A 15,652-nucleotide genomic window follows, 5' to 3' on the forward strand; every position below is an offset into this window, starting at 1 on the left:
TGGAGGAGCCCAGGAATCGAATCACAAGTGCTGAAAGAGACTGAAATGGTGGAATCCAAACTTCTTTCACTTCATGGAAGAAAAGTGAGGCCAGATGTGTTGGGTTACTACAGGGTCAGGACTAGAATCCAGGTCCTGTGAATTAAAATCTATTTCTATTTCATGTTACACTACTTTTCTTTTCTTTTTTTTTAGTTTGGGTTTCATTCTTTCACTCAGGCTGTAGTGCAGTGGCATGACGATGTCTTACTGTAACCTTGAACTCCTAGGCTCAAGTGATCCTCCCACCTCAGCCTCCTGAGGACGTGGGTCTATAGTTACATATCACCATGGCTGACTAATATTTTGATTTTTTTTTTTTTTTGTAGATACAAAGTCTAGTCATGTTGTCCAAGTTTATTTTGAACTCCTGGGTTCAAGTGATCCTTCCACCTCGGCCTCCCAAAGCGCTGTGATTACAGGCATGAGCCACTATGCCTGGCCACTACATTAGTTTTCAATGAGTCCCATTTACTTTTCCTCACAGTATGAATAATGTATTTAAGAGGCAGATAGCATGATTCATAGTAACACTTTTTGACCTGTAATTTTAGCTCTATGTTTACTAGAAGGGAATTCAAATTAGCTTTCATAACTTTTTCTGCTTCTTAATGCTGACTCTGAAAATTAATTTAAAGCACTTCTATGGAAACTAAAAGTGGAGCTACCATTTGATTTAGCAATTCCACTACCCGGTACCCACGCAAAGTAACAGAGGTCATTATACAAAAAAGACATCTGCATCCATTGGTTTTTGACAGCACAATTCACAATTGCAAAGATGTGGAATCAACCTCAATGCCCATCAACCAATCAGTAGATAATGAAAATATGGTATCTATACACTATGGAATACTATTCAGCTATCAAAAGGATGAAATAATGACTTTCGCAGCAACTTGGAATTGGAGAACATCATCTTAAGTGAACTAACTCAACATCCTATGTTCTCACTTATAAGTGGGAGCTAAACTAAGAATCTGCAAAGACATAGAGAATGGTATCATAGACACTGGGGACTCAGAAGGGGAAGGGGGAGATAGAGTGGAGGAACAAAAGTCACTTATCGGTTACAATGTGCATGGGTGGGGGTGGTGGGTACACTTAAAACCCAGACTAAAAACTGTACCCCCTGAAACTATTAAAATAAAGAGTCACTGTTTTGGGATGAGATAAGAGAATATCTACATACCCTTCCCTTCTCCACGAGGTTTGTTATCATGACAATAACTTCCACATTATGTTCCCATATCATTCGCCAGAAATCTTCGGCTGTGGATTTCAGGGGACCTTGTGCAGCAATGTAAGCTTTCGGTCTATTGTAGCCCTGAAAAAATAAATAACACATGTTTCTTACTAACAGATTTATATGCCATCTTTAGTTGTACATAACTTAAGTCTTCAAGGTCAGCATACTTTTCCTAGAAAAGAAAAGCATTAATATCTCATCTCTCTGTTTTCTTGAGAAACCAATTACATAAACTTTATATTAAAATATTACATTATAATACAAAGGAAACCCATAAGAAATAAGCTTGCAAAGTAGGAGAAAAATTAAAAGTACTAGCATGGAGAGTGACCCTTCTGTAGCTATGATTTTTGTAAAAAAACATAGAGGTTTCTTTACACCATAATTCTCTGCATCTTTATTTCAAGTGCATTTAATCCAAGTCTATTCACTAGGTTAAAACGTGGTCCTAAATAGTGCTGCCTTGAAATAGATTTTAAACAATCGGGTTCATTGTGTGAAACAATTTAAAAAGCTCTGGAGTGTCACCTCTTTGTTTCCTTGATGGCATTGAGAAGTGGTAGCCATTAATAGGCATTCGTCATTGACCACTCAGTATTGGACAAGATGTTTTTACAAACATTAACCTTATTCCTTCCTCTGAGTAAAATGGAAGCATCATGCCTGGTGTGGAGATGAGGAAACTGAAGCTCAGAGCTGGGATTCAAGTCCAATTCTGTTTGTTTGTTTGTTTGTTTGTTTTGAGTCTCATTCTGTCACACAGGCTGGAGTGCAGTGGTATGCTCACGGCTCACCGCAGCTCAAATTCCTGGGTTCATGTGATCCTTCCACCTCAGCTTCCCTGGTAGCTGGGACTACAGGCACGCACTACCACACCCGGCCTTCAAAACCAATTCCAGTTCTAACTCCAAAGCCCATGATTGTTTTGAGAGAGAGAGAGAGATATATACTGCCTTCCCTGGAAGCACGCAGTGGAGGACTATTAAAAAAAAAGACACCTTATACTTATGTACTTACTTCTTTTCATTCAATGTTCCACATAGTATTAACTCGAAGGCAGATGGACTTTGAGGTCAGTGTCAGAGAAATAACTGAATTCTGATGACATTCAGGTGACCACAGTGAAAAACCAGTAAGTAAGTGAGTGATCTACAGTCTCTGAAGACTTCCAGTACGTTTCACAAAGCTGAGTATCTTGAATAGTATACAAAATTTAAAAGGCTGATAACTGGTTATAATCATGCTTGCCTTTTAGTCAGTACTACCAGGGAATTGTTCAGCCAGGATTTATTCATTTTTGGCTATATGCACATTATTGTACCATGAGCTATGGGAAATTCAAAATTAGCACAGGTGTTGTCCTTCACATTTAAGGAGTTAAAAAACTATCTGAATATACATATTCTACCTTAAACATACAGCACCAACCTGAATTCCCTCCCTTATTCAGGAGAAAAAAAAGTACAATAGCTTGAGTGTTATTCATAAAATTTTTTACTCATGGAATTGCTAATAAGAAATACAAATCAACAGTGAAAATTATTGTCCATAAAATAACATGTGTTTAGCACTAGTGCTGTGATGTAATAAATTCAAAGTCTAATATAATTTCTATGAAATTTTCAATTAAAACATGCTTACATCGACAAAATTGGCATTGATGTAATCAGTCAGTTTGCCATCTTTTTCAGCAAGTTGTGTAAGCTTAACCCTGCTATGATCATCTGTAATAAAAAAGAATATATTTCACTGTAGCACAGATGACTTCAGCATAAAGTTTATTTATATTTGAATAATAATGTATCTAATACAATTAAAATAAATGCAAAAAAACAAATAAATAAGCTTTTGGGGGAAATGGAGATAACAAAGGTTACAAAGATGAATATAAAAAGAATCTCCACTTTCAGGAACATTTCTGACGTGGTAAGTGAGTATAGGACATATACACAGGAAGTATCACATAGGTGTCAAGTGGGAGGTGAAAAAAATTATAAGATGATATAAAGGCAGAAATTGTGTTGGTTTGAGATGATAAAACTTTCTGCAGAGTCTGAAATCTGAAGCTGGCTTTCTAGATGCAATTTTAGGATGCATACCGGGGCTGTGGCCTTTGGAGAGCTTCTCGGGGTAACAGAAGAGAGACAGGAAGCTAGGGAAGGATGAACAGGAGGCTGAAGGAGAAATTGGAAGTAGAGGAGGAAGCAGAAGGGTCCCTAGGAAATTTCTGGGAATGGTTACAACAGTCAACTCTTTCTGGAACAGCCTCAGAGAGGAACAACCCCAAACGGAGGCAGGAGAAAGCAGTTCAAGCATAGAGGATGTGGATTCCTCACTGCCAATTAAAAGAGGATGCACACTCTCATTGCTGGCACATGGTACAACTGTAGCGATCCAAGTAAGATGAAGTAAGAAGTGTGAGGTTAACCTCAGTTCTGTTTTTTGTTTTTTTTGAGTTGGAGTCTCACTCTGTCGTCCAGACTGGAGTGCAGTGGCCGCTCCCGGCCAATGCAGCCTCGACCTGCTGGGCTCCGGCGATCCTCCTGCCTCAGCCTTCCAAGTAACTGAAACTACAGGCGCGCGCTACTACGCCTGGCTAATTTTTTGATTTATTGCAGAGATGAGGTCTCGCCAAGTTGCCCAGGTGGGTCTCGAACCCATGAGTTCAGGCAATTCACTCACCTTGGCCTCCCAAAGGTGCGGAATTACAGGCTGAGCCACCGAACCCGGCCTAACTTCATTTTAAAGAGAAACTATATTTATTTGGGGAAGGTACATAATGAGAAAGGGAAATATTACTAACAGGAAACCTGGGAGTTTCACTGGTCAGAAGCCTTTCCAGAATGAAGTGAATGCAGACCAAATCATGACAGGTTAAGAAAATACTCTGGAATATTAATACTTCTATGACAGTAACAATTCACAGTGGCACAGGAATGTACACAGAAACAAATGCATGGCAATGGAGAGATGGGTCTCGATGCCAAGCTGATCTATTTTGTATTTTGGTTCTAACCTTTTAAGAATTTCTGGATTGTGTTTCTTTATCTCTAAAATCAAACTGTTATTACCCATCTCACCTGGTTGTTTCAGGGATTAAATAAAATAATGTGTTTACAGCTCCAGGCACATAGTAGGTGTCCAAAACATGTTAATCTCTGTTCCCTCTCAAATTACCAGATGGGTATTTCTCTGTTTCACTTGTATAAGGAAGTCTAACAACAATTTTATAATTTTATGAGCAGCTAGGATAGTTGTTTCAGTTGCGGAAGACAAAGTCCACTACTTAAAAAAAATAATGAATTGGTGCAAACTCTGTGGAAAAGAAGGCAACATCTATGCAAATTCTTTCAGAGAATGTAATGAGAGGAGAGTGCAGTTCTATTAGCTTCCAGAAGGAGAATGGAACAACAATTTAAATAACAAAGTTGGTAGTGCTGTGCTCTAGGGAGGACCACTGAATATTTGAGGAAGAATGTAAGGTAGAAGTTTTTTGTTTTTGTTTTATTTTGAGTGGAGAGGGAAGATGAAGATGAGTTTCAAGACACAGAGGAAAACATAAAGAAAAATAAGAGAGAGCAGAGGTAACCAGAGTCCTATAAGAAGATAAAAGAAAGAGTAGTTTCATTGAAAAAAATAGTAAAATTTCATCATTAAAAACAAAAAACAGATAGCTGACAAATGAGAAGGGAGAGAGAACAACTAACAAAACAAAGGGAAAGAAATAATAGGAAATCCAGTCAATTTTTAAAATAAGATCCCAGGAAAAATGCAAAGAAAGAGAGGAAATAGGCAAAGATTTTTTTTAAAAAAAAGAGGAAGTCTAAATAATCTCACTTGTTTAGTAAGTAAATTCACATAAAAGTAAACACATCCTAAGTGCAAATAGGACCATGGAATGGAAATAACGGCCAAAACCACAAGAAGAGATGTATAATCCATGGACCCTGAAGAAAGGACTGTATTAAAACCTGAATTTAAAAAAAACATATGCTATTAATTGCAGAATGTATTTACATCAGAGTGATACAATGCTACATATTATCTAACGCAAGTCTTATTCCCTGTATCAGGGTTCTGAAACAGCCACACTCAGGTTTGCTGTCAGATGACTTCCAGTCACTGTTGAAATACACAATGAGAATGATAATAAGGTTAGAATTGAGTTAAGAATATACTTACAGGCAACAATATTTATGTATCGGTTCTTGTGCTTGTTGTCTGGATGATTGGAGCTGTCTGCTGTGATACCTAAGTCAACAGTACAGCTCTGCACTTCCTGTAAAAAATTGTATGTATACCATCTTAACATATATTCTTTCAAACAAAGTGCCTTAAAATATAATAAAGAAGACAAAACAAACAAAATAATCTACCCCATAATATATATTTTTTACATGTTACAACTACTTCTTGGCTAAAAGAAAATGCAGTGAAATAATGCCTTACCTGGTAAAACTCTTTCAGTGTCTAATGAGGGAATGAATGCCAAAAAAGTAAAGAAATCAAATTCCACAGCACACGACAAATGAGAAAAAAAAGCGTTCATATTAGGTTTACAATGGAAAACTATGATCATGCAATAAATACATTTGTCAAATACTAACAAAACAGAATGTTTCAAACAGTTGCATGCAAATCAAAATGTCTAATAATTTGGAACCTTAAAAGTATGTAAAAGGAAAAAATAACACTTTTAAAAGGGGACAGTGATGTAATAATATGGTGATTATTTTTAAATGCAGATGAGAAGAACCATGTATTCCATGACACATTTTATCAAATTAGTTGAATTTGCTAATATTCAAATATAGTTTTATTTGACCACTATAGCACTATTTGAAACTCTGAATTGGTGATATGTTTTTTGTTTTTATTTTTAAGTTATTTTCAAGAATAAACAGTTTCCTATTAGGGGTTTGCAACAGATTTAAGACTGTCAAAACATTAAATATCTCCTAAATTTTTTTTCTATCATATGTACTAAACATTTTGAAACAAAATTCAGATGACATTACCTTCAATGTATTTTATTAATAGATCTCCTTTTTGTTTAACTTCAATGGATATAGAAAATTATTTCTGTACATTTTCTATTACAAATGAATTAAAATGCTTTTCAGAGATGATTTTAATCTATGTACATTAGTTTCGAGTTTATAATGTTTAGTATTAAGATAATAAACTAAAAGCCTTCCAATTTCTAAAAAAGTATATGATCCAAATATGAATTTATCAGTAAGTGGTGCAGCCTCTCTCCAAGTAACCTTTTAAGGCCTCTTTTGCAGCAAATGATTCTGAACAATTAAAAACAATTTAGTATTTGAACCACTTAAAAGGGGTAGCTTTATTAGTTATTAGGCTAATTATTAAGTTAGTGAAAAGCTTTCTGGAATCAGACTGCAAGTTAAAAGCAATGGAAATTAGAAAATACTTTTTGAGTAAAAGATGTGAGGTTATTTTATTAATTTAACTATTATGGACTGCTTAATAATATTGAAAATGATTTTATAGTTGTGAAAACAACCATGAATCAATCTTTGGGCCTGTATTTTCACTAACTTTTGTTAAAAAGATCTATTTTTACTTATTTCTTTTTTAATATTTGGAAGAGTAGTCTCATCTTTGGCATATTTTGCCTATGGCAATTACACCTTCGTTTGATATTAACCTGATAGTTTCAGTTAACACCGCAGTTAACATTGAGTTAACCTCTAGCTTATGGTACAAAAAAGTAATTTGAGATTTTAAATATACAATTCCTCATATTATTCCGCTTAATGATAACTCACACTGCTTTCCTATTCAATGTAGCTGTGATTTAGATTTCTGTGAGTTGGAGTCTCGGTCTGTCGTCCAGGCTGGAGGGCAATGGCAAACTCATGGCTACCGCAGCCTCAACAGGTTGGCTCAAGCAATCCTCTGCTTTAACCTTACAGGTGAGTGCCACCATGCCCTGCTAAATTTTTTGATTCATTGTAGAGAAGAGGTCTTGCGAAGTTTCCCAGGCTCATCTTGAACCCCATGTACTCAGGCAATCCTCTCTCTCTGCCTCCCAAAGAACTGGGATTACAGGCATGAGTCAATTTTTAATTTACCAAAACCATATCACACTTCACATCTATTTCTTTTGCTTTCTTCAAGCTTTCTCATCTATCACATTTTCCCTTGCTGACATATCTTGGTGGATGGGGTTCCTGGGAAGCAGTTGCTAGGAGCAATGGGACAGTGCATTGGGGAATAGCGGATACTGTGATCAGGATCAAAGAGGAAGCGCTTCAAAAAGGCAGGGCCACAGAACCTTCAGGGTAGGGGGAGACCCAACCAAAAGGCAATATGATGCTTTCTCAAGGGGAGTGTCACCAGGGGAGCCTGAAGACTGCTGCCAGCTAACAGCTATAATGTAAAGGGCATGAGTTCTAAAGTCGCCGACTTGAGTTTGAATCCAGCTCTGCTATTTATTTGTTGTTAATTAGCTTCTATGGAGTTTGATTTCATCAGTAATATTAATAGAAACAATAACAAATAACATCCAAGTTGAACATGGAAGCACCTAGTTCAATAGCATATTAGAGGGTGGCTTTTATTTTTTGTGATTGTTAATTTTGTGTTCATGGCTCCCTATTTTGAAAAATCTACTTAACGGATAGTCCTGTGGGCCACAGTAATTTGCAGCAAATTCCTCTTCCTCCTCTACCTAATAGTATTTTAACAGAATATTACTGGAAAAATTTTTACTGATTTAATAATCAATTTTTTTAGACAAGCATATTTTCTTGAGAAGCAGATGTGATTTGACTTCAAAAACAAAAAGGTTATCTAAATGGCTTCACATTTACATTGGTACTAAACTTACAATTAAGAATTTGTGTGTACTTTGGCTGAAAATCATGACATTTAGTAGTTCAGTATAATTAATATAATTTAGAAAATTTAAAAGAATCAGTGTTACTAATTCAGCTTTAAGAAAAAAATACTGGAAATTTATATTTTACAGATGAAAATTAAAAATATTTTTCATTTTTCCACTAGTACAACTTGGCTTTTAAAATATAAAACCAATTTTCTAAATTATATGGTAACTACTACACATCTCTTAAACACATAAGTAATTATGGAACTAATATTTTTACTAACAGTGAAAATGGTTTCAATGTCTTTAGGTAAGAAATAGCCTATTCCTGAATCTTTTAAACATACTATTTCTATATTATTTTAAACAGACATAATAAAATCATACCTCAAATTCTTCAGTAAACCCATTACTTGCATGTAAGTCTGCAACATGCTTTGGAAAGTGCTTTATTGGAATTGCTCCAACATCATCTAAGTGAATTTAAAAAAATTGTGTTAGAAAGGATCATTCAACAGAAATGAATGTGCTTGTCCTTAATAAAGTGTCTTCTAAAACAATTTCAAATTTCAATTATTTATATGATCTCAACTAAGACTCAGCATTCAATTGTTAAGCAATAATATTCAATTTTTTCTATATTTATTATCAATCATAACCTGCATTTAGGAATCTGACTTGCTCAGGAATCTCTTTTTCATCTGTACTCTTAAGACAAAATCATTTATTTTCCATATTAATTTACAAATACCACTAAAGTCTTACTTCTTGTTAGAGAATGTATCTTTTTATGGACAACTTTGCTTAACATGAGTATGAGTTCAGCGTAAATTGTGTGAAAAAGAAGACATGCAGAAATAATATATTTTCAGTTTTACTGTAGACTAAATATTATACTGCAATTTCAGTTTTTAAAAAATTGTATAGTTTAATGTCTTACAGTCAAATAGTCACATGTGTACATTTGAAAACATTTTTTCCTTCTCGCCATAAATAACAGAAAACATTTATATGCAGAATATTCATTAACGATAATGTCAAAGCCTTTGAGACTTTTAATCTGTAAAATTTCAAGAATTCTAACTTGAAAATATGCTATGTAAACAAAGTCATTGGATCTGTTAATTAATTATGAAGGGGCCAAATTATTTTAACTGATTCTGATTTTTTTTTCTTTTCCTGCAAAGACTTTCTTAAACATATTACTAGTTCACAGTATGCAATTTCACAAGTGATTTCTCTGACAAGGAAACATCAAACACATTTCACTAGAAACAGTTACTTATATCAACAGATGTTCAACATTTAGGCCAGCTAATATTTTTAAGCTTCAGTCACCAAGAATTGTTGATTAAAAAAAAATTGGAATCCATCTGTTCTCTCTCTTAGATGAGTGGACCTGAATACTAAAACTGAATTAGTCAGTCAAGCTTAAGAAACACTAGTAAAGGTGTAAGTCTACCTTCACACCTACAGAAGGATCATTCCTGGAAGTAGTTTTTATAATTAGAGAAGAAAAACAGAAATAATTTGTCACTCCTAAATCATTTGTTCTAGTAAATGTCCTTCAGACCCATTGCTATTATCCTGCACAGCCAAACTCCTTTCAAGAGCAGACTCCTTCCTTTTACTGACAGTCAAGTATTTTGGTAATTTCTTTTATTAACTGGCCTGCAAGTAAGTGAAACTAACATCGATTTTTGCTTTCTTATTTTATGTGAACACATGAATATTCAGATGATCAAAAGTGAATCTCTGAATGCTGAGCAAGTGAAGTGCAGAGATTGCCTTGATCATTGCTCTTCCTATATTCAAAACGGGGAGTTGGGACCAAACAAGGTCCCAATTTTGGATTATTTTATTTGTTTATAAGAATCTACATTGGACTTTAATAGGGTTAATCTGCATACCCATGCTGATAAGGTATGTAGAAGAGATATGTGCAGTGAAGGGAATCAAATGTAACAGACAACTGAGAGCTGTCAGCCTCAAAATTCTAAATATGCTAATAAGAAACTTTGCCAAACTAAAATTAATGTATAGTATTTTAACATAAACTAGAAAAACAACAGAAAACAGTGATGCTTAAAGACAGAGATGATAGTAGAGAAAAACAGCAAACACTTAATTTTATTTAAATATTTATAATATACTCTATATAACGCACATATAATAAACATACACTATATCTAAATATAAGATATACAAAAATGCTTCTCTTTTTTCTATTTTTTTTAGTCATCAGATTTCAGAAGAAATTAACATCGTGTGGAACGTGAGTCTCTCACTTCTGCAAAGTGACCACATAGATAAATTTCTCCTTTTGTAGCCCCAGTTTGGTAACTTCTACATCCTTATCTCATTCTTTATCTTCCAGTTCACACAGTTCTTGACAACTTTTTTTGTTGTTACCACTTCATTTTGAAACATTATAAAATGCTAATTAAATAAGTAGCTGTGATTACCCATATATCCATGTAACAAACCTGCATGTGAATTCATAAAAACATAATAAAAAAATTGAATCTATATAAAACATAATAATAAGTGGCTGTGATTTTACTTATAATGTGAACCATAGGGTCAATGAAAGTCTTAATCAAAATGACCCTGGCTAACTTTTGAATGTTGTTACAAGTAAATTCTAATAAAAAAATAGCTCAAGTCTCCCCAAATATTCAACTGTTTAATATTTTGAGACCTAAAATATTTCAAGCAACCATACATTCTTTGTGTTCATAGTTTGCTTCTACCACTACCACTACTATTTTACTGATTTTTAAAAATAATGTAGTTAAAAATCATTTTCTCTAATAAACTCAAATGATCAGAAAGGAACTATACTTTATCCGTATTTTTGTCATTTTTTTAAATCTCTGAAACAAATCCACATTTATTTTATTGATTTGATCTGACCTTTGAAGCTTAGGTTTCAAATAAATTCATGGAAATGTAAAAGCCACCATTATTCTTAACCAATATATTATTGCTATAAACCTGAACAATTATAAATTATTTTACTATATCACCTGCATAGTTAAGAATGTTTGAAATTAATGAGAACGGGAGATAAATCTGAGTAGTACATTGTAGCCATTTTCAAAGTACCTCAGTACAAATAGACCATTTAAAATTGTACTTTTCATTCAACTTTTACCAGCTACTCATGCTCACACTTTAAGTTATTACCTGAAATTGGAAAGATAGGTGTTGGAGGTGTGGATATTACTCGAGGGGACGTACTGTCCTCTAAATAAAAGTGTGCAGTCTGGAAGCATTTTCTGAAAAGAAAAGAAGGCAATTTACTAGTTCCCATGAATAACAAGACAACTTCTGAGCTGCTTGACAATTATAATGAAATCTTCAGAATTAAAACAAAAACAAATATATATTCAGAGGAGGAGTTGCTAGATCTACGTTTATTTTAACAAATCACAAGGTGTTAAAGAATTAGAAAATTCATCTCAGTTTTACCTGTACCAGATGCAGAAGAGTGAGCAGATATCAGACATGCTGAAAGCAGAGATAGCATTTGAAGTTGTAGCTGGTTCAAAGTACCAAATAGTATTTTGCGGATATATCTAGTGTTCAAAGTACTCTTCCACTATTACTATAGACTAAGGCATCCTGCCACCTTGGATAGGACCAGAGTAGAAAAGAAATGTCTAAAGCTACTTCCACTCGACATTTAAGTGACTGTGTCCATCTGAGCATATTCAGCTGCTAGCAAAAAGCAGCAAGCTGTGACTATGTAGAAATGAAACTATATGGTGTAACATTTTGATGAAAAAGTAAGGTAGCTTTATACTATAAGTGTGATAATGCAGTAATGACAGAAGTAAAACGAGGAAATACCAAGCATACAACCCAAAGCAGGTTATTTTCTTTTCATCAGATGTTAGCCTTGTGAGGGGTTTGAGAATGAATATATTTGGATTCAATGACAATTATGACCTACAATGTCACCTGAATCTATTTTCATTCAGATAATAAGAGTAACATCTGATAAGAGCACACCATAAACTATTGAGAAGAGCAAAGAACCAGCTACTGCTAGAAAGCAATGCAAACTGTCTTTGATTCTAAAAATTAAATGTTTAAAACTGCTCATGACACTCTTTAATGTGGGTCACTTAATTGATTTGGAGCATTATTCATGGGCGATTAAGTTGAAACAAGTATCTGTTTGAGTGAAAATGCCAATCTTACTTTCCATTTAAAATTTATTCTAATGAGCTTCAACTTAACATTTGTTCTTATATAATGACATGCCCAAGTCGATCTTTTTCCTGTAAATTAGTTTCCTTAGATAAAATTCTTGAAGGGTTTTGCTTTGCAATTAGAATGATATTCAATTATTTTAGCAAAGGCTATTAGACCTTCTGTGTCGCGGCCCCCACCTACTTCAGTATCCTCTTCTCCTACTGCTCTCTAGCTCACCCACTAAGCTCCAGTCCACGCTTGTCCTCTCTCCCTCAAAGAAGCCCTGTAGGAGCCATCTCCAGCCTTTGGCTCTTGCTGTTCCCTCTGCCTGTCTCCTTCCCATCACTGCCGCATTGGATCAAATGCCACTCCCTCTGAGTATCCTCCCTTGGCCATGACAGCAAAGTGGCAGCCTATCCCACTAAGTCACAATTCTTTGCTCTTTAGTTTGCTTTGTGACATGGCATTATCTGGAATAAGATGAAGTATATTTCTGTTTATTTGTTTTACATATTTATAGTTGATCTCTCCTTATCAGAATTTAAACTCTGCAAAGTACTTTACCTTAATATTTGCAGTATTAGCCCTCAGTGCTAAGGAGTGTTTGTCATGTTGTAGGTACCCCCCCAAATAGTTGTTTGATGAATGAAGTGCTATTAGTAGGAGTAGTGTAAAATCATATAGTTTATTTGTCACCTTATTGGCACAAGCAATGAAACAAACAAAAATCCTAAAGCAGCAACGTGCATAGTAAGAAATAGCTTTCTGCTGTGACAGCATAAACCTTTGTGAATCAAACCTGAGATAACGTATATTGAGAGAACACAAGAATATCGTCAAGAGAAAGGAGGTAATACAGGGAAAAGGTGAGTGGATACATAATCAAGTGTTAAAAGGACCTTGGGCTAGGTCTTGGGAAGTGGCAAGAGTATGGAAGACTGATGAATAGAGAGATGAGGGCCACAGGTGCCAAGATCAAGAAACCACCCTATTGGAGGGCCACATGAGCAGAGTTGAAAGCACACTGGAGCAGAAACTACGGAGAAGTTTGGATTATCTGTGCAACCAGGGATGTAATGTGTTTTGGCAAATTGATATGGAAACATTGAACTCGCTACATGTTCTTGAAGTCATAGAAATAGAATTTCTTAGATTTCTCTAAAATATAGTTACACAAGCTGGTGAAAGGTTTTTAAAAATATCCCTTTTTAATTTTTATTTTAAAGATGTGACGTACAATTCAGGGTAAGGTACACAAATGGTCATGGTGTACGCAAAGTTTGAGTCTCACTTTGGTCCCCACTTCACCTGAAATATTTCCATGAATACTAAAGTTGCAAAATACCTTTAAAAAGCGAATGCAATAACATAGCTGATGCGAATATCCTTTCAAGACATCTCTGAAAATAGTTAAGAAGGTCCGATTTGAATCCTTTCATTGAGAAGGAGCTCAGTTCTTATGAATTGTCTTTAGATGCTAGATATTTTTTTCTGTTGACTCAAGACTCGTTCCCTTCTAAGTACCTCCAAATGGCACCCAAAGAGCAGGCTTTCCTCCTCCACTCTTACAGCTCTCACTAGCTAGTATCTATCTTCTTGTTACTTTGACCCATTGGTTCTAGTTCTGTATTTTACAGATTTTTAAGATGATGGTGTCCAAGATTTTTCAATGCCCAAATGCTACCTATCTGTGGTCCTCACCCTGTTTGAGTTTCTTCTTGAAGTTTATACTCCAATAATATAAATGTGTTGTAGATCACTGAACCTGTCTTTTATCTCCCAACTCATTATTTCTCCTCTTCACTTTTCAATTAATTAATTATTTTTTGAGCCAGAGTCTCAGTTTGGAGTCATGACACACCACAGCCTTGACCTTATGAACCCAGGCAATCCTTCTATCTCAGTCTTCCAGATAGCTGGGACTACAGGCACATGCCATGAATCCAGACTACTTTTAAAAATTTTTAGTTGAAATGATGTCTTGCTATGTTGCCTAGGCTGGTCTTGAACTCCTGGGCTCAAGCGATCCTCCTGCCTTGGTCTCCCAAAATCCTGGAATTACAGGCATGAGCCACCACACCTGTCCTCCTTCTTTAAATGTGATTTTCATTCTAACCAAAATGCTTCACTCACCAATATACCAGGCAAACCCTGTCTTCCTTCAGGGACGCAACAGGGAAAGCTCAGAGGTATCCTCTCTGTGAAACAGCCTCTTATTTCCTAAGCAGGTTTTAGCATTCCAGCTTCTCTTTTTCCATTGCACACAACACAAACTTCCAACCACACTTGCCTCTGTACAGATTGTTTTGAGATATATACTTAATTAATCCAAAGGTGATCTTCATTTTCTGGATGTTATTCTACGCTATTTTAAACATTTTTCTTACTCAGTAGTTAGGGTAATTATTTTGTAATTGCCTTGTGTCTATATCCTTATATTTTTTAAAAGGCAGGACCACCTTGCTTGATTTTCTGTAAGCCCAACTTAATACCATGCCAGGCGTATAATGGGTGCTCAATTTTGTGTTTTGTGCTTGTTGAATTATTAGATGGATTTCTTGTAGTAGGTAAATCTCAGGAGCCATATGTTGTTCAGCTGCATCCCCTATTCTTTTGTGTACCTGAGACCCAAATGGGATAATGTGAAATCTCAAAATATTTGTGAGGCAAAGATACGATATACAGGTAGAGAATGATGGATGGATAGATAGATGGGTGGAGGGAAGGATGAACAGATGGAAAGAGGATGTGCCAACTATGATTGAATGGAAAGAAGGCAGCACCTTATAGAATATAAATATATATGCTAAAACATATTGACATTGAAGTTTAACATGTAGCTAATATTCACTGTAGTATCTCTGTAAACAACTCTACTCTTTACAGCAACGTAATCAAATCTTTGGTGGTTTTAGAAAGTAAGCCGTCCAAATCTGTTAATTGACATTAACTTCCCAAAGTAACATTATAAATAATAGAAAAAAAGCTTGTGAGAGGAAATAGTTAAAATAGTAGAAGCTAAATTATGGATGAAGATCATCTGCATATTGCTTAGGTCCATTTTATAGTACAGCTTTACAAAGGAAGTGACATTCTACTTAAAAGGAAGTCTGGTACCGGAGGCCTCCATTCTGGGATGGTAACTGCCTCCAATGACCCCCAAATTTGAATTTAAGATCAAGGGAGAATTCGTATTGCTTTTCTCAGTCAAAACAATTGTTCTGTGCAAAGTCCTTTGCTATACTTCTTTTGATGGTATGTCATTTTGCAGAATATAACACTCATAATTTTTAGGTTCTAATTCTTAA

At 35.0% G+C, this 15,652-nt stretch overlaps 1 protein-coding gene across 3 annotated transcripts in view; it reads right to left on the reverse strand.

Annotated features, from left to right (window-relative positions):
• Positions 1 to 15,652, reverse strand: part of PTPRZ1 (protein tyrosine phosphatase, receptor type Z1) — a 130,038-nt gene that overhangs the window by 27,546 nt on the left and 86,840 nt on the right. For 2 of the 3 annotated variants that reach the window (XM_021715432.1, XM_021715430.1), the window contains exons 13-17: positions 11,331 to 11,422; positions 8,529 to 8,614; positions 5,471 to 5,567; positions 2,930 to 3,012; positions 1,232 to 1,366 (exon numbers count right to left, since the gene is read on the reverse strand). In XM_021715432.1, the coding sequence (XP_021571107.1) occupies positions 1,232 to 1,366; positions 2,930 to 3,012; positions 5,471 to 5,567; positions 8,529 to 8,614; positions 11,331 to 11,422 (493 nt within the window). Of the gene's footprint in view, positions 1 to 1,231; positions 1,367 to 2,929; positions 3,013 to 5,470; positions 5,568 to 5,737; positions 5,759 to 8,528; positions 8,615 to 11,330; positions 11,423 to 15,652 lie in introns of all 3 variants that reach the window. The other variant, XM_021715431.1, reaches the window with a different exon arrangement.

Source organism: Carlito syrichta, unplaced genomic scaffold (genome assembly GCF_000164805.1).
Source record: "Carlito syrichta isolate Samal-C Ts95f unplaced genomic scaffold, Tarsius_syrichta-2.0.1 Scaffold307112, whole genome shotgun sequence".
Taxonomy (NCBI): domain Eukaryota; kingdom Metazoa; phylum Chordata; class Mammalia; order Primates; family Tarsiidae; genus Carlito; species Carlito syrichta.